This window comes from Drosophila kikkawai, chromosome 3L (genome assembly GCF_030179895.1).
Source record: "Drosophila kikkawai strain 14028-0561.14 chromosome 3L, DkikHiC1v2, whole genome shotgun sequence".
Lineage (NCBI taxonomy): Eukaryota > Metazoa > Arthropoda > Insecta > Diptera > Drosophilidae > Drosophila > Drosophila kikkawai.
Window position 1 is genome coordinate 3,278,380 of NC_091730.1, and position 22,942 is coordinate 3,301,321.

The 22,942-nt window shown below is 40.8% G+C and overlaps 1 protein-coding gene across 1 annotated transcript in view; it reads left to right on the plus strand.

Annotated features, from left to right (window-relative positions):
- Positions 1-13,848, plus strand: part of Con (leucine rich repeat protein connectin) — a 48,693-nt gene extending 34,845 nt beyond the window's left edge. Inside the window, exon 5 of the mRNA XM_017162891.3 lies at positions 10,300-13,848. Within this exon, the coding sequence (XP_017018380.1) occupies positions 10,300-11,156 (857 nt within the window). The 3' untranslated portion in view covers positions 11,157-13,848. The remainder of the gene's footprint in view (positions 1-10,299) is intronic.
- Positions 13,849-22,942: the final 9,094 nt, after the last annotated feature.

The window sequence follows — 22,942 nt, forward strand, 5'->3', positions numbered from 1 at the left end:
TACGGTTTTTAAAGCCAGTTTATATTTTTTAAATAATCTAAGAGCTTAATTAAATCATTTCTAATATAGTATTTTCACAAGAGAGCATTAAATATAATTTTAAAAATATAATAAATATACTAACAAGCCTCTTAAAAATCTTTAAAAAATATTTACAAATATTTCTTAATGTTAGTAATGCCAGATTAAATTTTATAAATAATCTTAGAGCATAATTAAATCACTTTTAATATTTTTAAATCACCAGAGAGGCTTTAATATCCTTTAAAAAATTCAATAAATATATTGAGAAGCCTCTTTAAAATCTTTAAAAAATAATTACAAATATATCTTAAAGTTAAGACAATTTAATTGTTTAAAATAATCTAACAGCTTAATTAGAACTCCTTTCTCGCTTTATCAAACCCAATAAAAATCTCTATAATTTCACAGACTATTCCCCTATAGCTAACCTCCACTGTACCAGACACAAGTGTGCGTTTTGGTGTGTTTATGGGGCGAACATGCATGCATAAGTAGTAATTCATTCCGTTTCGATTCGTTTCATTGCGTTTCATTTGCAATTTGCTGCTGAGCACTGCATAAATCACTCGGCCAGTGAAAGTATGCTAAGCCCCGGTTAGCCGCACAAATAAGAGAGAGGGAGAGCGGAGCGGAGGGTAGAACTATAAATATTTTAGAATTCAATTTCCGCTTTTCGCCCTGTCAACCGCGCTTCCTTTGCATCTTTGGAGCAGAAAGGACCTGCTGCTGCTGCTGCTGTACTCAAATTCACGCATCATAAATTAAAATCTCCGGCGCCTGTCCACGTAATTAAACGCAAACTCATCGCTCATCTTTTGTCCTTTTTCGGGTGTGTATCCTTGTGGCATGCATTTAATTGTCTGCGCCGCAGCATCGTTTTAATTACGCACCTTTTTTCTATAAGCGTTGTGCGGCCGCAGGAAACAATTCAAAGCTGAAACTATGCGAGGCCGCTGGTAAAGCAAACAATAAATGCCGGCAATTTGTGGAAGGGAAATTCGGTGTGTATGTGGGTGTGTGGGAAAAATACCCTTAGTTCAGGAGCCGCGGCTAATGGACATATTCGTGCCATTTTCCTGGCAATCAGCAGCATCGGCCTGGACTCATTAAGTAGTTCAATTAAAACTTAAATGCATATTATTAATGAGTTTTTATTGTTTAATGTTCGCCAACTTTTTGCGCCTTGAGGGTAACTCACACTCGCGAGTGTGTGCCTGCTCATCTGCTGCATATTTCATGGGGCATTCCAGGGACGTTTTTACCCATCCACAGAAATCGCTGCAAAATTGAATGACAATCTTTAAACGAGCTGGAAATAGAGCAAACAAGTGCGGGGTAAAGAAAAGTCCTTGGTAAGGGAGATCCTTGAAAAGCTATCAGTGAAGGATACACAGAAAAAAGGGATTTTAGGAAGAATTTTATTATTAATTAATGCTTTTATGGGGTATATTTTTTAAGGGTTTTATGGAATTAAAATAAGAAGGAGCCATTTCCCACCCTATAAACCATATATATTCTTGATCAGCATCAACAGGCGAGACTTTCTGGTTATGTTTGGCCGAAAAAAATATTTTGGTCATTTTTTCAAAATTTGATAAGGGGTTACATCATTAAAATTCACAAAAATCGAGCAAAAATTGAATTTTTTAAAATTGTAAATAAAGTATGCAGATTTGTTACTCTAGAAAAAAGTAGCTTAGAAAAACTTTCCGAATCGAAATTAATTAATTTTTAGCTAAGTTATGTTTTTTTAGACTTTGAAAAATATAGATAAATTTTGATATGAGAAATACTCATAATTCAAGACTTCCTGAGGTCATAAAATGCCAAAAAAAAACATATATATTGCTATTAACATCTTAAAAAAATTTAAAATAAATATATAAATAATTAAACAAATAAAATACTTAAATCAAGCATTTAAAATCATTAAAACAAACCCCACCTGGCCCAAGTTAGCTATCTTTCTGATTTTAAAATAAATACTCCAATGAATATTTTGTTTTGATGCATTTTCTTTTCTTCCAAGTTAAATAAATGCTTTATTAAACAATTTCCCTAATAATACATAATTTTTAATAATTTTCCCTACCTTCTTCAAGATTTTCTTTCTCTGCTCAAAGTTAAAAGAAATTAAGTGGAAAAGTCGCTCACTCAAAGACCCATTTCTTGACTGCCATTTAATTTTAGTTAGCTACCAAAAACTTAATCCAAACCGAGGCTCAGCTGAAAACTTTTAGCCCCTGTCCGCCTCATTTGGCACAGGCGGCAATTAAAGCCTTTTTGCAGTTGGCATATGCCAAAGGAGATACTGAATGAGATACTGAATGAGATTCCCCCAGATATAGATACAAATTAGGGGCAGGACTGGGAGAGAGACACCGAGACACTGAGGGCCCACTGATGGCTGATCATTAACGCGCCTTATTAACTGAATTTATTATAATTGTCAGCGCCAAAGTCGCATAGTTTCGGGGGCCTTAAAGTTTGACGACGGCATTTCGGCGGTCGGATAATGGAGCTTGTTTATAATTTATGCGCATTTCAAGGTGCGATGGCATTAGGCGTGTTAATTTCCCCGCACAAGCCCGAAAGGATTCCGCGCCCCAGGACCATATCCTTGGGCTTCGGCTTTAGCTTTGAGCTCGGAGCTGTTCGCTTTTAATGCGAATTCATGGCTGTCATTGGAGCACTTATGCGTCGACATGTGTGTGTGTGAGTTGGGTAATCTATCTTAATATATGCACGCTTTTCCGCTTTTCCGCTTTTCCGCCGCTCGATTCTAACCCAAGGGGGAAATGTTTTGCCTGCGGTTTTTCACCAGTAGTTGATGTACTGGCATGTTGTTGTGCCTCCTCCTGCGCTGGCTTTGCCTAATTTTCCGTATTGTATGTGTACTATATGCTACATATAGATGGATCGGTGGAGCGCACTGTGTTCACCGTGTGTGTGTCCTTAGCAAACACCTTCATCAATACTCGTTCCGGCTGTGACAGTAAACAGGTAAGCCAACGAATGGCTTCATTAAAAATGTACAACTACATACAAAGGTAGAAAATCTACTTTAATTAGAGGGATACTTTAAGGAATAAATACCCTTTAATGTTCATTATCCTGGTAACTAAAAGGGTGCTAAAAATGTACTCTTTTACGGTAGAGAAGTTTAAACTATAATTTCAAATCATTTATAAAAAAAGAAAATATTTGCTTAGAAGCAATATATATATTTTAAAATAAATTACATATATCCCTTGAAGACTTTTCTCCTGGTGTAATTACAAAAGGACTACCTGCCCAAATACCTATCCCCGTATCCTGGCCTTATTTATTCGCATAGTTTCTCTATTGCCAAACGATATTAACTGAGCAAAACTCATTAGGACGGCAGTTGGCAAACATAAATTGTGGCCCGTTGGCATTTAATTGAATATTTTGGGCAAACTTATTGCGGCATTTGATAAAATATATAGAGTGTCGCATAACTCCTAGTCCGGCAATCGATTAGCAGGACTCTCTCTCTCTGCTGGCTATAAATAAACAGACAGAGTTCCTTGGCCGAGTTTACACTATGTAATAATTTCAATTTACAATATATCCGTGGAGTGGCACTGGCCATAAGGATATGTATCGCTGCGATGACAGTTGCTGCGGACATGAGAGTGTTGGCATTGATGGATGATGGCCAACGAGGCGGCCAAGAGCCCTCAATTTATGTCAGTTTGATGCCTGATATATGGCCACATGCATACATATATAGTGCGTATTCTCTGTCTCTCCCACAGATAATAGACCGAATCGAAAAATCCACTTGACTTGGCAAATCGCAGGGCAATAACTAAGGATTCATTACTTATTTATACAATTCGTAGCCCCAGAGCTTTCACCCTCGCGTATATTTTAATAAATACAATTCAATTCAGGCCGAGGGAAATCAGAATGCGATGATTCGGGGGCTATTTTCGAAGGACATTAAGGCAGTATCGAATATGGAGCGACGGTTGCTTAGAGGGTAACAAGTTGTTATTGTTATGGACCGAAGAGTATCATCTCCCCTCCGGAGATGTCTGTATTTTTTATGCGATTTACCATATAACAAACACATTACTTTCGGGGAGACACAACCCCCAACCCCTCAGCTGTGCAAATATTTTGGCAAACTTGCTCGAGGGCTAATGTTTATATGTGTGTATTTGCCAGCGCGGTTGAGTGGTCATATTTGATCGCCGCCCTTGATTTCAGTTTCTGCTTCCCCGATAGCCGCAGTCACCCCTCGGTATTATGTTTTTTTTTCTTCTCTCTCCTCTGTATTTGTGTGGAAAGTGATTTTCCTTTTTTTTTCCTCGTCCGTCTGTGATTCGCCTTTGATTTGTTTATGCGATTTCATAAAATATTTATCCGCCGGCGTAGTTGTTAAATCGCCTGCAATGACTTTCCCTTTTGCCAGCCACTGCCACCCCTCGTCCTCCCCCCCACTCTGTATTTTCTCGCAGTGTCGAGTGTTTGATCTCAACCGACCGACTGTTTATTTGACTTTACGCTCGATTGCCGAAAATAATTTGATATGAAACGAAATAAAGTGTAATTTTTCCCGATTCCTGATTGAAAAATCCGGCAAAAGTCCTGCAAGCGGAAATTTCCACGCGCCAAAAAATGTTATTAAAATTACAAAACTGCCCTTAGAACTACAGCCAAAAATCAACAGAGAGAGATGTGATAATATATTTTTATTTTTTTTATATATAAAAGGGCGCAAAAACAAGCCGAGTTTAGTCCAGTTCCTGTCCCAAGTTTCGCATTCATTTGGCCCAATAAAAAGCATTCAATGAGCAAGGCTTTCACTTGGCCAAATAAAGAAAATTGGCGAGAAAAGCGACGGCCATTCAAATGGCTTTCAATGGCCTGGCTGCTGCTCCTTCCTTCCGTTTTTTTTCTCTTTTTTTACTGAACTTAGTGGAACCCCCATTTGATTTTGAATGAACTTGGTGAAAATTGCCGGGAAAAAGGGACCAACAAAATTAAATACACGCAATGCGAATGAGCCGGCAAAATCACACACAGGGCCATAACAAGCCAGAAAACAAGCCAACAACCAGCCAGCAAGAAAGCAGAAAAACAGAAACTGAAACTGAAATAAAAATAAAATGTGTTTTGGGGGGGGGAGTGAGGAAAAACTTGGGGCAAAATGAAGCTCATTAAAAAAAAGGCGGCACGAAGAAGGTCCACAAATTTGAAGGCTTCCCCTTGGATGGACAAATAAAAGAACTTGCCGACAAGTGAGAGGGAAATCATAAGGGAGATGAAGGATAACTCACACCGACTAGGCAAGGACTCTTGGAAAATGAATAAAGTCTAGAGATTTATCTATAAAGAAATTTAGAAGAAATATTTGCTGGGACTTTGCTAATTGAAGAAATATTTTTGGGATTAAAATTCAGCTTCACATTTACATATTTCTGCTGATAAACTAAAGTACTTTTAACTCTTTGCTTAAATTATATTAAAAATATATAAACTAACTCCCTTAAAACTCTTTTAAAAATGCTTTAACCTGCCTTAAATTTTCATACATTTTTCTACCTCAACACCTTTTATGTTACCTTTTGCCTTTATTCCGAAGCCAATCAATAACTTTCCCTGCCAGCTGCATTCATCTCCTGCTCTGTGTAAAGGGCATTCCAGGCCAATGTATCTGTGGAACCATTCACGCCTTCTCCTGGCCAGCTTTCCCTTATCATTGACTCTCCCTACAACAAAGGCAACTAGCAACTATACAAAGCCAAACTTTCGACTTCATTTGCATACATAGCGCTCTCGAGAAATGTAATAAAAAATGATAAAATCCTCCAGAGAGAGGGCACACACACAAACACACAAGGACAGTCGGTAGTCCCTACGACCCTTGACCCCAAGTTGGTAACTGGAACTGGTAGCTGGTAGCTAGCAACTGTGCGTGCTGTCCCCTGATGGCAACCAAAGCCAAAGGCGGACCAAGTCCGGGCCCAAAGCCCGAGCACCGCAAACGAACCCAGATCCCAGAGTAACCAGCTATGCGCTACCAACAAGCCACCAAAACGGCCAAAAGAACACGGAAAAAAACGAAATGGAAATTGAAATTAAATATTTAAAACTAAGAATTCAGGATTTCTAAATATAATAATATTCAGCAAGGCCTTTTATATATTTTCTTTAATATTCAATTATTTAATTTAGTTTTTTCTATACATTTTCTCCAAGTGCTGTAGTTACCAGCTCCCTGTGTTGGCCAGTTGGCCAGGCCGCCAAAAATGAGCTGATTTCAAACAAAGCTGCGCGGCAGCTTTCATGGGCTCCTGGTGACCCCAAACCTCCGGAGCTCCGAGATCGTTGCTCGGGAGGAAGTACGGGGTTTTTATGGGAAGTCCGGAGTGAAACAAAGGCCGGGAACTAGGCCAGCAGCTGTGCTGATTTTAGGGGGCGTGCGGAAACTTTTGGCCGTTTGTGTTGATATTTCCCTCTACCTACCTACCAGAAAAAAACAAAAACCAGCAGCGATTTCTTTGCGCTTTTCAATACATGTGCCAAAAGGGGAGGAGAGAGACTGAGGGCCAGCATGGGTTAATGTGGCAGGCAGCACCTAAAACCAACCAATTAAAGCGAATTTTTGCTGAGGGAAGCTCCTTTTCAAACTTTTAGGGGATGAAGAGGTTTTTTTTTTTTTTTGTATTCATTTATTACACAACAATTACAATTCGCTCACGAGTAACAAAAACAAAAGATGAGTAAGACAGGGCAAGGGGCCCGCGAGTGTGCGGTACGGCCGCAAAGCAATGCTTCGCACATCGGTAAGCCGCTCAGCCAGTCTGCTCCTTCCTCGATCTCTCCAGGGCCCTGAGAGATCTCATCAGCTTGGCAGCGAACTCTGCCGCCGCCTCCCATGTCCTCGGGTCCGCCAGCATCAGCGGCACCAGCGTATCCGCGCTGATGGCTGCACCTGCTATCGCCTCCAGCTCGTCCCTCTCCTCGTCGAACCGGCGGCAGTCGAAGATGACGTGGGCTGCATCCTCTGTTATCCCGGATCCACATTCCGGGCAGCTTTCCTCCGCGTCATGGCCAAACCTCTTGAGGTAGCTACGGAAGCATCCATGCCCGCTCAGCACCTGGGTCAGGTAAAAGTCTAAAAGGGGATGAAGAGGTACAAGTGTGTGTGTGTGTGTGCTGTAGTGTATTAAATTTAAAATAAATGTTTTTCTTTTAAGAGAAACAGAGGGAGGCAGCGGCTAATGAAACCCCATTTAGAGGGTCCACAAAGGCGGCCAGTTGATGTATGACAGGGCTCATTATGAGGGATTGGGTGGGTTTTGGGAGCTACCTAAAAGATAAAAAAATATTTTAGCTAAATATTTTACTAGCCAAAAATATAAGAGTGAATAATTCAAGATGTTTTTTAATTAATTTAGATTTATAATTAATTAATTGCTGTGTTATAAGTAAGAAACTCTTGAAAAAAAAGCAATTTCTCAAGATCTTCCTTAGATAAAATATATAAAAATATTTTAATTAAATATTTCAAGTGGTTCTTGAATAAATTTCAATTATAAATTTAATTAATTTCTATTTTATAAACCATAAACTCAAAATAAATAAGCATTTTCTCAAGATAAATATTATTTAACCATTTATTTGGCCTACTTCCCTTATAATCATCACCTAAGATACCTAATTTTTTGCCCTGCCAAGCAAATACCAAGCTGAATGACGCCCAAGGTCCTGTGCAAAGGACAAACATCTTGGGCAAACAAAGCCAATCAAAAGAGTTGACTGGAAGTAAACATTGTGGGGACGTGGGAACGACGGCCGACAACTAATTATGAATATGTTTCGACACATAAGGAATGCCGACACAGACACACTGCCATTAAAACTGACCAAACAAAGTTCCAGTTGAGTCTAATTTGGCTGGCAGGACACAAAGGCACACACATACACACTCGCACACACATGAGCTTATGCAAATAGAGCTGACCGAAAAGTTATGAAGGGAGCAGGGGGCGCAAGGACCTCGCCATGAAAATGACAATAATAAAATTTAATGTACACACTGAGACGCATGTGCATGTGCCAAGGGCTGGGCTCCTATTAGAAACCCTCTCTGTGTGTGTGTGTATGTAAATGTCCTTTTGCAAACCGTAAAAACGTTTCCGACAGCTTTCCACCCCCACTCTCTTACCCTAGAAAAAGCTACAGCGTCATGTTGGAGCTGAGAATGGGGTTTCAGGACACTAAACTCGAAGGACGAGGCGCTGGCAGAGTTGAAAGTCATCTAGTTGACTAACAGCCGCAGTTCTCTGTCTATATATCTGGTATGCATGTGTATATAGAGCACATATAGATCCTCGGGTTGAGGGAGTTCATTGCTTGCCAGATGGGGGGGTGGAGTGTGTGCAGCAGACCAAAACACTTCCTACCGCTTTGGCCAAGTATCATTAAAAATATAAAAGTATTTCATGCCACTAGAGTCTGCTCTGTCCCCATCTCTATAGCTTCTCTATATATATATTTTTTTTTTGTAATTTCTATTTTTTTAAGCACTTTTAGGGAGGAACGTTGTCTGGGGGCAAGTCATTGTCATTTGGTCAGTTGCAAACAGCTGCCAGTTTTCAGCAGCAGGATCTCCTTCCTCCTGCTTCCTCCTGCTTCCTCCTGCTCCTCCTCTGGGTCACTTCATTATCATGTTAATTTTGTTGTAATTTGCTTGCTAAATGTTGCCAAGTCGTTGGCCATTTTTCCAGCATTTTTCCGGTGGACTGAGGCAACTCCTTGCTTCTAGTTCCTTCCTTCTTTCCTTCCCTTCCCATGCCTTCTTTTCCCCCCTCTTGTGCATATTTAACTTTATTTATGGTTTTTGCATGCTTTCATATGGAAAATGAGAATTTTTGACTTGCTTTTCCAGCACTAATTTGCCAACTATATTTTGCTAAGCAAAGTTGCCTTTTGTCGTCGTTGTCTGGCCAAGTTTTTCGGCCCATGAAAATATGCCTGGGATTATTATTGTCATTTAAGGGAAGTTCCAGGAAAATCGAGCAAGCACCCCTCTTTTTTCCTGATAATGATGTTGGCTGCGCCGTGCCAGTGTGTCAGTGTGTGTGTTAGTCAATATTTTTCGTAACGCTTATGCTAATTATGCGACGATGTTGACAGGGCAAACTGTGTCACACTGTGTCTACCAGGGCCTAATTATACCCACGAGGGTAGAGCTCCTCGTCCTCTGGGGGGGTTTCCTTTGGAAAATCCACTGGCAATGTAATTTGATTTATTCATTAGACCATTGCCAGCGATTAGATCCACTCTGGCACTTGTTTATCCGCTCAATTTGGGCCGAGTCCTCTAGCCAAACAGCAAATTGAAAGGGTTTTTGGGTTGGAGTGCGAGTCTGAGGGCTTAGGCCACGCATGGCCAGACGGACTACAAAATAATTGACAACAGCAGCAGGAGGGATGAGGAGCTGGAGCCGGAGCCGGATAAGGATGAGTAGCAGCAGCTGTCCAACTAACTGACAGACGCAGGCCAGCCGACGGGAGTGGTCACAGCAGACCCCGGACTGCAATCGCTCCCGAATGAGAGGAGGCTGCTGCTGCTGCTGTCCAAATTGGAAATGTCATTGAGGCGTTTAACGTGAGCAGCCCCAATGACAACGACATCGACGTCCTGCTTCGACTCCAGCTCCTGTCTCGGTTCCTGCTTCAGCTGCAACTTCGATTCCGAAGCCGGAACGTGTGGGCAAAATCATTTAAAGCGGCTGGCAGGATTCAGCCAAGCTGAAGCCGGAATTTAGAGTTGTACACTGGAGAAAACTAACTTGAAATATAAAAGAAATAATGTCAAAATAGGAGTTGCTAATATAATAAATAATAAAGAAAAAAAAAGATATAAATCAAAGAAAACTGCAAGGTTATACTAACTTCGGAGTCCCTAAGCTAGCTTCCTCTTTTGTTTTAACTTCTTATATTTCATATACTTTCTTCACTCAAAAAGACTGCCAACTTTTCTTGCTGTGCACCTGAAGTTGGAGTGGCAATCGGCCATCAAATGACAGCCAATTGTTGCAGTCGGCCACTTAGCAGTTGGGGGGAAATCACTCGCTTACCTGCCCAGACATTCTGACAATCGGACGGCGGACAATCGCACGGAGTTTGGGGCGACGATTTGACAAAAACAATTTCAGGAAAAGTCTGGACACGTATATATATAAAGATTTAACCCCCAATTTCTCTCTTTTCTGCCACCTGTCTTCCGCAGACAACAAATTCATTTGCGACTGTCGTCTGCAGTGGATCTTCGAATTGAAAAATCGCACACGTCACCTGCAGCTGCGTGACTCGCTGGAGGAGCTGCTCTGCTCCCTGCAGGACCCCAAGCTGGCGCATTTCGTGGACCCGGTGCCGTCGCGTATCCTAGACGAGCTCAACGTTGGTGGCTTCACGGCGATTGGCAGCAATAGTGCCAGCATGGGCGGCGTGGGCAACAGCGTCGTGGGCAGCAGCAGCAGCCACAGCTACGGAGGACTGGGCTTGGGTCTGGATGACAGCAGGAAGCACTCGGGCAGCAGGTCACGGCAGGCGCTGCGGCAGCGACAATTCTCCGAAAATGTGGTGGAGACCAAGATGCGGCGACGAAGGAAGCGCCAGGAGGGAGGCGCCGAGCTGAAGCAAAAGGATCTGGCCGCGGTGGCGCCCACACACAAGCGGTATGACTACTACGATGATAACAACGGCGGCATGTCTTTGGGCCATGGCCTGGACCTGGACGACAACCTGAACCTGCACAAGCAGGGCTCCTTCTATGGCGGCGCCTCACCGGTGGCGGGACACAACGACGTGGACGTCCTGCTGACACCGCACTCGGCGCCAGGGGATGCCCTCGATGCGCTGCCCAACAAGAACTCGCTGAGTGTGCGCCTGTTCCTGCTGAAGCCGGAGATGCTGCCCTGCCACGACGAACTGAGCGATCCCACCGAGCTGCCCCTGTCCCGCGATCTCATGGATGTGCGCAGCAATGTGGGCCAGGATGCGCCGGCAGGAGGAGCTCGTCGAGAGTCGGGCATGGGTATCCTGGCAGGTCTTGTTCTGGCCTTCCTGGCCATCAGCCGAGGTTGAATCCGGGAGCAGGCTGCTGCTCCTCCTCTCAGTTTGGTTCTACATTGTATGTACATACTGTCTTGGAGAAACGAGCTTCAAAAGGATACGCGAAACGGACACTGAAAAACAAAAGAAACCGAGACCGACAACGGCTGCCAGCAAAGTCCTGTAAATATGTAAAAAAAAAAAGTAATGGGGGTAAAAAGCGAAATTCGATAAACTTACTCTAATGTAAACACCTAGCTGATAGCCGTAATGATAGACTCGACTTTTCACCAACTTAAGCAACAACTTTGGCAGCAGATACAAGATACAAGAAACAAGATTCAAGATTCAAGATTCAAGATACAAGATTCAAGATTCAAGATTCAAGATTCAAGATTCAAGATTCAAGATTCAAGATTCAAGATTCAAGATTCAAGATTCAAGATTCAAGATTCAAGATTCAAGATTCAAGATTCAAGATTCAAGATTCAAGATTCAAGATTCAAGATTCAAGATTCAAGATAGAGCAAACAGGATCCCCGAACCCCCGAACTCACCCAAAGATAAAAAGAGAACCTCCGAACAAACTGGCGTTTCATTTAAAAGAGAGATACTCGTCGTACTACCACTACACTCTACTACATAGCATTAGTTTAAAAAACGGTTTAGCCATAGAGACTCCCTTGGTTTACTTGAGCAAGAAACTACAGTGAAGCTTGGAAAGCGCTAAACGTCTTAAGAGCAGAGAGAGAGACAGAGCTGGCCAAAAGGAGAAACCACTGAACGAGGCATGCCTGTAAGATAAATGCAAAACGCAAACCGAATCGCTGAAAATTGCAACGATAGATGACGATAGACGATAGCAGTTAGTCGATAGTCGATAAATGTAATAGGTAAAGCAAATAAGCCCAGTTAGATTTTAAGCCCGCTTTTTAGTTTTAAGATGGAAGAAACACTCACTTGGCTTTGCTATATCCTGTCGCCTGAATTTTCCCCCCAATTTTCCCCAACCCAGCACAGTCCTGCGGAAAGTGGAGACTCACTTTTCCGCGCTTTTCTCTTACTTTCGCCGCACCAGAAAAAAAAGAAAAACAAGATATAAAAATACATACATTGCGAATTTATATAACTTATTTGAATAGATTCAAATTATAGAAAAAACAAGAGCATAAAATATAATGAAAACAAAACCGAAACAGAAATATGCATAACGATTTTTGTAGCTTAAGACTGAATATATAAAGGTAAATTATGCTAATATATACAAAATATTTATATGGAAAAACCCAAAGAATACACTGTACTGTACGTTTAATTGTATTGTAATAAATGCGAGCTGGGGGAAAGGGTAATGTCATTTATATAGAAAACAAAAACAGAACAGATCCTTGCGAATTAGCATGCGATTCAACACTTTATTTGGCAGTTTATTACGTATTTAATTATGCACAAAACTATGATTTAAAAAACTTAAAAAAACGAAACAAAAAAGTAAAAAAAATAAGAAGAATAACTGTTTAATTAATGTGTTTAATAATTCATATACGAAAAGAGATTAAAGTAAGCAAAAACCAAATGCAAATTTATTGTGTAAAAAAAAAGAGAGCAAATTTTACATGCAAAAGAACCCCCAAGGAAAGCGGAAAATGCCGACAGTAGAACGCAAGCATAGTTTTTAGTGGACAATCAGCAGATAAGTGAGGAAAATCCGGGGGGAAAAGCCCAACCAGCAGAGTCAGCAGACCCCGAAAAGCACTCGAGAAAAGCGAAATAATAAGAGAAACGTGAGAAGCACACACACACACACATACAAACAAAACTATTTTAAGTAAATGGATATAAGCTAAATGTATTTAGTGTTTTGATTAGCCAATAAGGAACTTCGATCGAAGGAAGCAGCAGGATTATAAGAGTGTGTGGAAATCCAAGCGAAACTTCTATCTAAGCAGGGCACTAATTTCATCACTACTGTTGATACTCATCCGACTTACACTCATTTCGTTTAATTGTCACGAAGTTACTATGCTAGAGAGATTGTGAAAGGACGTTTTCAGTTGCCTCCAGGAGTCGGGCCCTCGAATGATTTAGCCACTCTGTCTAGTGCATTAAATGCTTGTAATACATTAAAAGTAAAACTCTAACGTTTAGCCTTAAGAATTGAGCAAGTTTTAACCAAAGATTTTGCGTTCCTCTCGTTGCCTAAGAAAATGTTTGGTTGTTTTTTACGTGTCCTTTGTTTGTGCCACTCTAAATTCGACTATACCTTATATACATATATTCTATTTTGTACGGCTAGGCGGCGCATGGAAGTAAGCAGCGAGTAACGTAATTTTTAAATATATTAACTAAATGTAGCTTACTTACTTATTTTAACTTAAATGTACACAGAGCGAAACGGAAGCCAAGCAGCAGCAAATAATATAACCGAAATATAAATGTACTTGATGTAAGCAGTTTGCTAAATTGAAACCGAAACCGAAAACCGAAAAACCGAAACACAAATGTCGCGAATCCCAGCCCACAACAGAATCCAGGCTGCTCTTTGGCCACCAACGAGGTGAGGGAGATCTGGCGGATCTCTGGCTTCAACCAGAACACATTCCAACTGCAATATTTTTGTTTAACTTTTACTTTTGCCAGTCCTCCCCTGCCCTCGTTGGGGTCCTTGTGCGAATGGAAACCAAGAAAACAATTTTGAAGGAAAAACCATCTAAATATATTTAATGTAAAAAAAATAAACCAAAAAGCGTGTCGTCTTGTCTTTCCTAAGGGTGGCTGGGGGATGGTGAGTAAAACTTGAAATATTAAAATGCTTCCTGGACCGGAGCCGCCTGTTTATCACTTCCGCAATTTAAGCGCGCACAAAACATTTCGGCACATGGTGCCGTAAAATATGCAAAGCCCGGCCAAGGCGGCGCTATTCCCGCTGAAATTCAGATATTTTTGGGCTCCCAACTCAGCGCCGCAGGACTCGCGAGAGAGCGCTCGTCTTTTATGCTCGCTAAATTTGGCTAAATTTCATTATCGACTGAAGAAAAGGCATATGTTTCCACACAGCGCGTTTCTTTTTTTCTGGGTTTTTCTTTGCTTTTCCACGGCTACGGCTTCAGGTAGAGGCATCACATCACTCATACGCCGCGTGGCCCTAACAATAAAGTTGTATGCACATCGTGCGAGGACAAGGCCGGGTATAAGCTGCACGCGAAGAGTGGATTGAGTGGAAAATGGAAAATGCTGCCGCTCCTGCTCCCGCTCCTGCTCCTGCTCCTGCAAAGTGATAAATTGGATTCAAACGGTGGAGCAGATTTATTGATTTCATTGGGCGACGGTGGCGGTGGCGGCCTCTGAGCAACCGAGCGGCACGTTAAATTGAATAGACGCCAGCGGCGACAAAAATCAAAAACAGATATGCAAATAAAGGATATACACACACACACGCACAGACGTGCACACACTTTAACAAAATGGCGCAGCGCAAAATGGCGGGCAAAACGCGCTTTTTGCTTGCCGGCGTGTCAAATTTTTGCAACTGATTATGCCAAAGGCGCCAGCACCGGAGTTCACAATGCATGCATGAGTGGGTGCAAGGGGGAAAACCCATCCTCCTAGTCCTACTCCTCCTCCTCCTCCTCCTCCTCCTCCTGGTCCTGGTCGGCATGGACTGCCAGACACGCTGCTAGACGATGTTATCGAACAAAACGACAGCGACGGCAGCTAAGTGCGGCCTGCCAAGTGCCCGCGGAAAATCTGAAGTGGGCGTTGGATACAGGGGGTAAAAGTCCTACCCCCAGCAGGGGCTATTATTAGAGGAGGAAAAAAATGCGAAGAGAAAATCAATCAGGCAAACGGCTTTGATACTGCACTGCTGCTGCTGCCGCTGCTACAAAAAAAAAAAGAAATATAAACCCCGATCGGAAATGCGAAAATGCCGGGAGTAATGTTTGCTTTGAGCTGGCAGTTCCTTTTCCATTACCAGAATGCGCTTTGAGATCAACCTGAGACCCGCCGAGCGAGCACTCCGCCACCGCAGTTTATGCAACACCAACCCCAAACCCCACCTCAGCTATGCAGTTATGGCTTTTTTCAGCCAGAAGGACGACGCCGACGACGACGACGAAAGGCAACTGCAAGCCGCCAGGACACGTGATTGACATGTGTCTATGCACTGGGGGGCAATATGGCGTGCGATTTACGTGGCTTTATTATTACCTGCGCTACATATGTACCTGCTTTTTTACAGTCGATGGGGGTAAAAGGGTTTATTACGCCTGAGTGGAGTGCGGAGTGCGGTATATGGGCAATAAAGGCAAGAATGCTTTGCTGCCTTTCAATACTCATCAAGAATACCTGGGCACTAGACAAGTAATTGATTTATAAGAGGGACTATTTTATGGCCTTGCAGGATACTCTAATTTTAGTCAGAAGCTTGTCAAGCTGTGAAGGAGTCATTTCCGACCCTATAAACCGTATATATTCTTGATCAGCATCAACATCATCGAATCTTTCCAGACATGTTTGGCGAAAAAAAAATTTTGGTCATTTTTTCAAAAAATGATAAGGGGTTACATCATTAAAATTCTCAAAATTTGATAAAATTTTCAATTTCTAATTAAGTATGCAGATTTGTTAACCTTATAAAAACTAACATAACACCGCTTTCCGAATGCAAATTAAGGCATTTTTGACAGAGTTATGCCTTTTTTAGTTTTTAATTTGCTATTTTCCTCTATTCAACTACGAAAGTCTGTAGTTGAATAGAGGAAAATAGCAAATTAAAAACTAAAAAAGGCATAACTCTGTCAAAAATGCCTTAATTTGCATTCGGAAAGCGGTGTTATGTTAGTTTTTATAAGGTTAACAAATCTGCATACTTAATTAGAAATTGAAAATTTTATCAAATTTTGAGAATTTTAATGATGTAACCCCTTATCATTTTTTGAAAAAATGACCAAAATTTTTTTTTCGCCATCGTCATTGCCATCGCCATCGCTCCTAGTCATCAGTATCAGTAGACCTGACACCCACCCTGGACAAGAACCAAGGGAAAGGACCAACGACACACGCAAAAGGATGGTGGATAAGGGATGGGAATGGAGGAACAGGGATCAGGAATCAGGGATAAGGAGAGAGCACCGCCAGTCAGGTTTGCCGGCTACTTCTACGACAACAGCAACGAACACAACAAGCAACATTTTAATTTTAAATTACTTTATTTTATTCTTTGTTAATGAACCTAAATAAAAACAATGAAATACATTATTTTATATTATTTTGTTTTATTTTATTTTTCCTATATAAGAACAATGAAATGTGAGATACCATTTTGTCCCATTAATGCAAAGTAGCTAGATGATCATCACTGGCAGTTAGTGAGATGCCATTTTCTCCCAATAATTCAAAATAGCTAGATGAGCATCACTGACAGCTAGTGACGCAATTTTCTACCAATTATGCAAAGAAATAGCTAGATGAGCATCACTGATGCACATGAGCATCACTGCCATTAAGCAAGACTTTATTGCCCCCAATATTGAAATATAGCCTGATGTGCATAGCATCACTGATGGAAGTGAGCATCACTGATGGAAGTGAGCATCACTGATGGAAGTGAGCATCACTGATGGAAGTGAGCATCACTGATGGAAGTGAGCATCACTGATGGAAGTGAGCATCACTGATGGAAGTGCGCATCACTGATGGAAGTGAGCATCACTGATGGAAGTGAGCATCACTGATGGAAGTGAGCATCACTGATGGAAGTGAGCATCACTGATGGAAGTGAGCATCACTGATGGAAGTGAGCAAAACTTTTCATTCAAATTGGCCGCTTTCCAAACTGAGGTAACAGGCGAACAGAAACCATCAGCAAGCAACTGAAAACTGGTATAAACTGTTATAAAAACTTTTGGGCAAAAATAATAATTGGTATAAACTGTTATATTTCATTTTATGCATTTATACCAATTTGTTGCCGACAACAACAGCTTGATGGCAACAACAACCTTTTTACAACAACATCCCTACGACAGCCCATCCAAATTTCCGAACATTTCCATGCAAATTGCACGTTTCCCAAATTGGGATACCAGGCGAACAGAAATCAGCAGCAAGCAGCTGAAAACTGGTATAAACTGTTATAAAATGTCCAAGTTCCAAACCATTTAGCAGCCGGCGCAAGTTAGCGGAGACTCAAACCTTTTATATTTATACCTATTTTTTGCCGACAACAACAGCTTATGACAACAACAACCTTTTTACAACAACATCCCTACAGCAGCCCATCCAAATTTCCGAACATTTCCATGCAAATTGCACGTTTCCCAAATTGGGATACCAGGCGAACAGAAATCAGCAGCAAGCAACTGAAAACTGGTATAAACTGTTATAAAAAGTCCAAGTTTCGAACCATTGATCTTGGAGTAAGCGAAGACTCAAACCAGATGTGACCATATTGTAAATTTTTTGGCAAAAATGTTGCTTAAATGCACCTGGGCACACTGAAACTGACTTTGCATCAGTGATGCTCATCTATCTATTTTGTCCCAATAAAGAAATATAGCTAGATGAGCATCACTGCCATTAAGCCTGATATATTGCCTCCCAATATTGCAAAATTGCTACATGAGCATCACTGATGCAAAGTCTGATTTTATAGCCCCCCAATATTGCAATATAGCCAGATGAGCATCACTGCCATTAAGCCCGATTTTATAGCCTCCCAATATTGCAATATAGCTAGATGAGCATCACTGATGGAGATGAGCATCACTGATGCAAAGTCAGTTTCAGTGTGCCCAGGTGCATTTAAGCAACATTTTAGCCAAAAAATTTACAATATGGTCACATCTGGTTTGAGTCTTCGCTTACGGCGCTAAATTCAAATTTGACAGTTAAATTTAAATTCAAATTTGGCAGTTACAACATTTAAAAAAATTTAACAAATTCTAAAAAATCGGAAAAAAATGTTAAAAATTCAGACAAAATTTTAAAAATTCAAAAAAGTTTTAAATATTTAGAAAAAAAAAATTTTAATTTAGAAGAATTGTAAAACATCCGAAAAAATGTTTAAAATTCAGAAAACAAACGACTTCACAAAAAATTGCACATTAAATTCACCATCTTATATTGATTCATATTTGTGTGTTCCATCAATTACATTTACATATTTAAATTGTATTTATAAATATTTTAATTATTTACGCCTTCTGCAGGCTTTCATATAGCCCGGAGCCAAGATCCGATCACCGTCCTCTACTGCCATCCGGTTGAGGTGTGTCCAGCCATCTGCTCGCTCCTCCAGCTTCATCTCTGACAATCCTAAAATTAAATAAAATTACTTTATAGGGTGGGAAAGGTCTCCATCACCTTCCAAACTTCTGACTGAAATTATAATACCCTGCAAGGGTATAAAAATATGGAAAATATCCTTTTAAAAATATTTAATATTTCCGGTCTTCTTGAAAGGAAAATATGATTTTATTAAGTGAAGCAATCATTTGCGACCCTATAAACCATATATATTCTTGATCAGCATAAACAGGCGATTCTTTCTAGCCATGTCCCGAAAGAAAAAATTTTTTGTTCATTTTTTCAAAAATTAAGGGGTTTTCAAAAATCGACCAAAAATTAAATTTTTTAAAATTTCAAATGGAGTAAGCAGATTTGTTATCCTAGAAAAATCTAGCATAGAAAAGCTTTCCAAATTGAATTTAAAGCCTTTTTGACTTAGTTATGGCATTTTTAAAGACTAAAATTTACAACAGAAACGGATATTTTGGCATTTATATTTAATATTTTAAATACATCGATTATATGAAATAAAAAACATTTTTAAAGATGTATAAAATATACATATATATATATAAAGAAGATCTTAAATATTCTAATATTTTCTAGATTCCCTTAAAAATATACCCACCTCTCCAACGGTTAGCTACATTTAAAAATATATAAAAAATAAATCCTTTCCTCTTGTCCCAAGTAAATCAATATTTTTTCCTTCACCAAAAGCCAGGAAATACATCTCTTTTTTTGTTGTTACCCCTCCGGAAATGGTGGCAAAAAGTGCAACTTAATATTCGAGGATGTCTGCGCTCAACTGCATTGTAATTGCAATGGCACATGTGTGCCAACCGCGTCCAAATTTCATTTCACGGCAGCCAGGAGATGCCCGGCGATCCGAGCCGTGAGCAGGGCTAATGAAATACACCAGGCTGCGCGTATCAATAACGCAAATGAAGCACTTTGCCAGCTGAAAACGGGTAACTGGTAACTGGGATCGGGATCGGGTTCTGGGTTCTTGCTTCTGGGTACTGGGCTCTGAGTTCTGGGTTCCGTGAGCAGGGATCCGGAAACCGGGAGCAGGACCCCGGTGCACACTAATAAAGTTAACATGGCAAACAACTCCGGCAATGATGTGAACTTTATGCGCAAGCTAAATGTCGTTTGATGCAGCGACACGACACGATGGCTATGAGGAGGACGACGACGACGACGACGTCGCCACGCTCCGACGGATGCGTCCGGCTAAAAGCTTTTGGCAAAAAATTCAACAAAAAGGCGGCGAGCGAATAGCGAACGGCGGAATAGATGCACAGGTAGAGGCAGAGCTATTGGTAAAAGGTTTCCAGCCAAGTGAACCGTGCACTTAACTAAAAAAAAGAACTGGAAAATAAGCAGAGGCGGTAGTCGACTTGAGGAATACCTTTGAATAAATTATGATTTTCTCTAAATTTTGATGTAGGGTATACTAAATATTATTTATCTATTTAAGAACTTAAAATTAAATTTATATACTTTCTGTTAGCTTTTCTTGTAGCTCATCATACTCTGTTAGCCTTTTGAGTAATGGGCAAGATTGCATCAGCGTGCATCAAAATGCCAGCTTGAAATTTAGTTTCGAATAGCGCTACGTTTATTATTCAATTATGACAGCAGAGAGAGAAAGAGAGAAGTTGACTTTTTTAGGAGGAAATTCTCACAAGTTTATGATGCTTTTGGCCAGCATATCGGGTTCAATATCAGCCAGGATAAATGTCTCTAATTGAAAGAGAAATTTAGGGGTCTTAAGGGGTTTAAATTATGGAAAAAGATATTATTTATGGGTAAAGTAAGAAGAAGTACCATAATTTTAGACAATTAAAAATATTTCTTATATTATTTATATTTCCCTGATCTATTTCCCTAACCAACATCTTCTTTTTTAATAATTTCCCTACATTATAAAATTCTTCTTTTATTTATTTATTTTATGTTATTTTACTTTATTTATTACCCCAAAATTACAATATTCATACCCTACATAAATAGATAAAAGGTATATGTGTCCTGTGACCAACTTCGCTAAGCGTTTTCCAACTTTTTCTACCTCAAATTTCCTCACCTTTCCTCACCACTGACTGAGTGATGTCTACGGCCATTTGTCATTGTTGCAGTTGGCCCAAAAAGTTGGCTCATCGGGCTTACGGCTTAGACCGGGGCCCATAAACCGATTTGTGTATGCGTTTTTATGCAGAATGTCTACGAATTTCGCCAGAATGGAAACCGCAAACTGTTTGCCAACAGACGAGTTCGTGTTTACCCAATAAAAGACCTGAGGGGGGCAGGACAATGACCACGACAACTCTGACGAGAACGAGGACGAATGACAATTTGACCACAATTCCAGTTCGAAATGTGGCCAGCTCAAACCCGAAAAACAATGTAAACAAAGAGGGAAAGCTTAGTCTTGGTATTATTTCTCTGTTACCAAGAAAAACAATTTCATTCTTTAAACGGTATTCGGTAAAAGGGATACAGAGAAAGATCCTTTCAATCGGGGCAACATTATTAATAACCTTTTCGGTGGCATTGGCTCAATCGAGGCTGGCTGGCGTCTTAATTAGCCCACAGAGCGACTGACAGGACAGCTGTCCTGCGACCACATCTGCCAGCCAAATACATCCTGGCACAGCCGAACATGAAATGTGTCTAATGAAGTTCTCCGGTGATTTATGGCCCGGTTCCAGCTCCAACTCCAACTCCATTGCCATCTCCAGTTCCCAGTTCTCCGAGCAGGTCCTGCAGGACCTACAACTGCCATCGGGACGATTAATAGATGTCACTCAATACTCGGCCGGGGACTGGGCGCCAATTTCCGAAAACTAGCCACCTCGAGGAGTGTCGCAGGATCCCGCCTGCCTGCCTGCCTTCCTCCCTGCAAGTTTAATGGCCCCGCTTGATGGCCAGGACATGGGCCCAGTTTATTACTTTAAAATCGCTAAATGCCCCATAACCTCAACATGGCCGTTCGTGCTATAAGTTGCCAGCTCATAAAAGTTCCCTTAAAAGGTCATAAATATAAATTGAAACTGCGTTGACAACATGGCGAAAAGAAGAGAAATATAAATCACTAAACTTGGACTGGCGCCGCGGCTTATTTATTAATTTAACTGAACAAAATGGTAGTGGATCTGCGAGCCCCAAGCTTTTTATTCATTTGAAAATTGCACTAACTAATCTTCTTTCCGGAGTGAAGCCCAACACCTTAAGAGTATGCCAGGACATCAATCTTAAACCGGGATAAGCACTGAAAGAAAATGGTAAGAACATTATGGGGAACTTGAAGCTACTGAAATGATTATTTTCTCATACAAAAATGATATATTTTAAGCTTCAAAATTCATCAAAGAATAATTTTCTTACCTTGTAAAAATTCCCTATTAAACTTCTTACCCTCCTCCGTTAGCTCTTTTTTCCACAGTGATCCCCTTCCTAGTTGGACTCGTAAAATAGGAGACATCCTGGGCCCGGGGTCGTTGCCATCTCCTGGCCAACTCTTTAAGCCGCCTTTCACGCAATTTCTTTTATTATGTCGTCGACTGGCATTGCAGTTTGATTTTATTTTTAGCAAATAAGCCGAGGCAAATAACAACAGGGCCCCGGCGCTTGGAAGGCTTTGTGGGACACCTCCTCCTCCTCCTACTCCTACTGCACCTCCATTGCCTAGCTTTTCACACAGCGAATGGCCCTTGTTGTTGCCTGGTTACGCAACCTGCCATCCTGGGCCTCATCCTGTTCCCAGTCCCGGAATCCACCTACTCACCTCCCACATTGGCAATCATTTCTACGGTCATTTGGCGTTCGCCGTGCGCGCTACTCAGCCTTAAAATTGGAAAAATGTGCTGGCCAGGAGGTGGTCTAAGGGAGAGAGCGCTGAGGCTGAGGTCCAAGCTGAAGCTGGAAACAGGAGCTGATGCTGGAGCTAGATGCTCGTCGGATTTTATGACCGGCGCTAAAAATGTGCAGCGCCCGGCGGCTCGAGTGCAATAAAAGTAAAACACATTGCCAAAGCAACTTACTGCAATATTTGCGCAATATGGCAGGCGCCTCTAGCGGATCGGTAGAGGCACTATAAAAAATATATATAAATTATAAAAAAAAACTTAAGAAATAGTGTAAAGAAGAGTGATTTTTTATAAATGAAATGGAGTTTGTATGGAATTTAATTGAGGACTCTAAAGCAAGCAACAAAATCATATTCTAGTTCTCAAATTCTACGTTTTTTCTGACTTAATTTATATTATAAAATATACGCATAATTTCTTAATTAATTTTCTATATTTTAAATTAAATCCTACCCAAAGTTATATACTTTTTTGCTCTGTAAAACTAAGAATAGAGAGCAAAGTCCGTGGGTGCCAGACCGTATTGGCAAAGTCTGGCTGGACTGAGCTCCTCGACTACTGCTGCTGCTCCTCAACCTCCTCCCTTTTCTACTGCTGCGTTCATTATTTATTTTATTTTATTAGAAATTATTTAGAGCTGCTGCAGCGGCATAG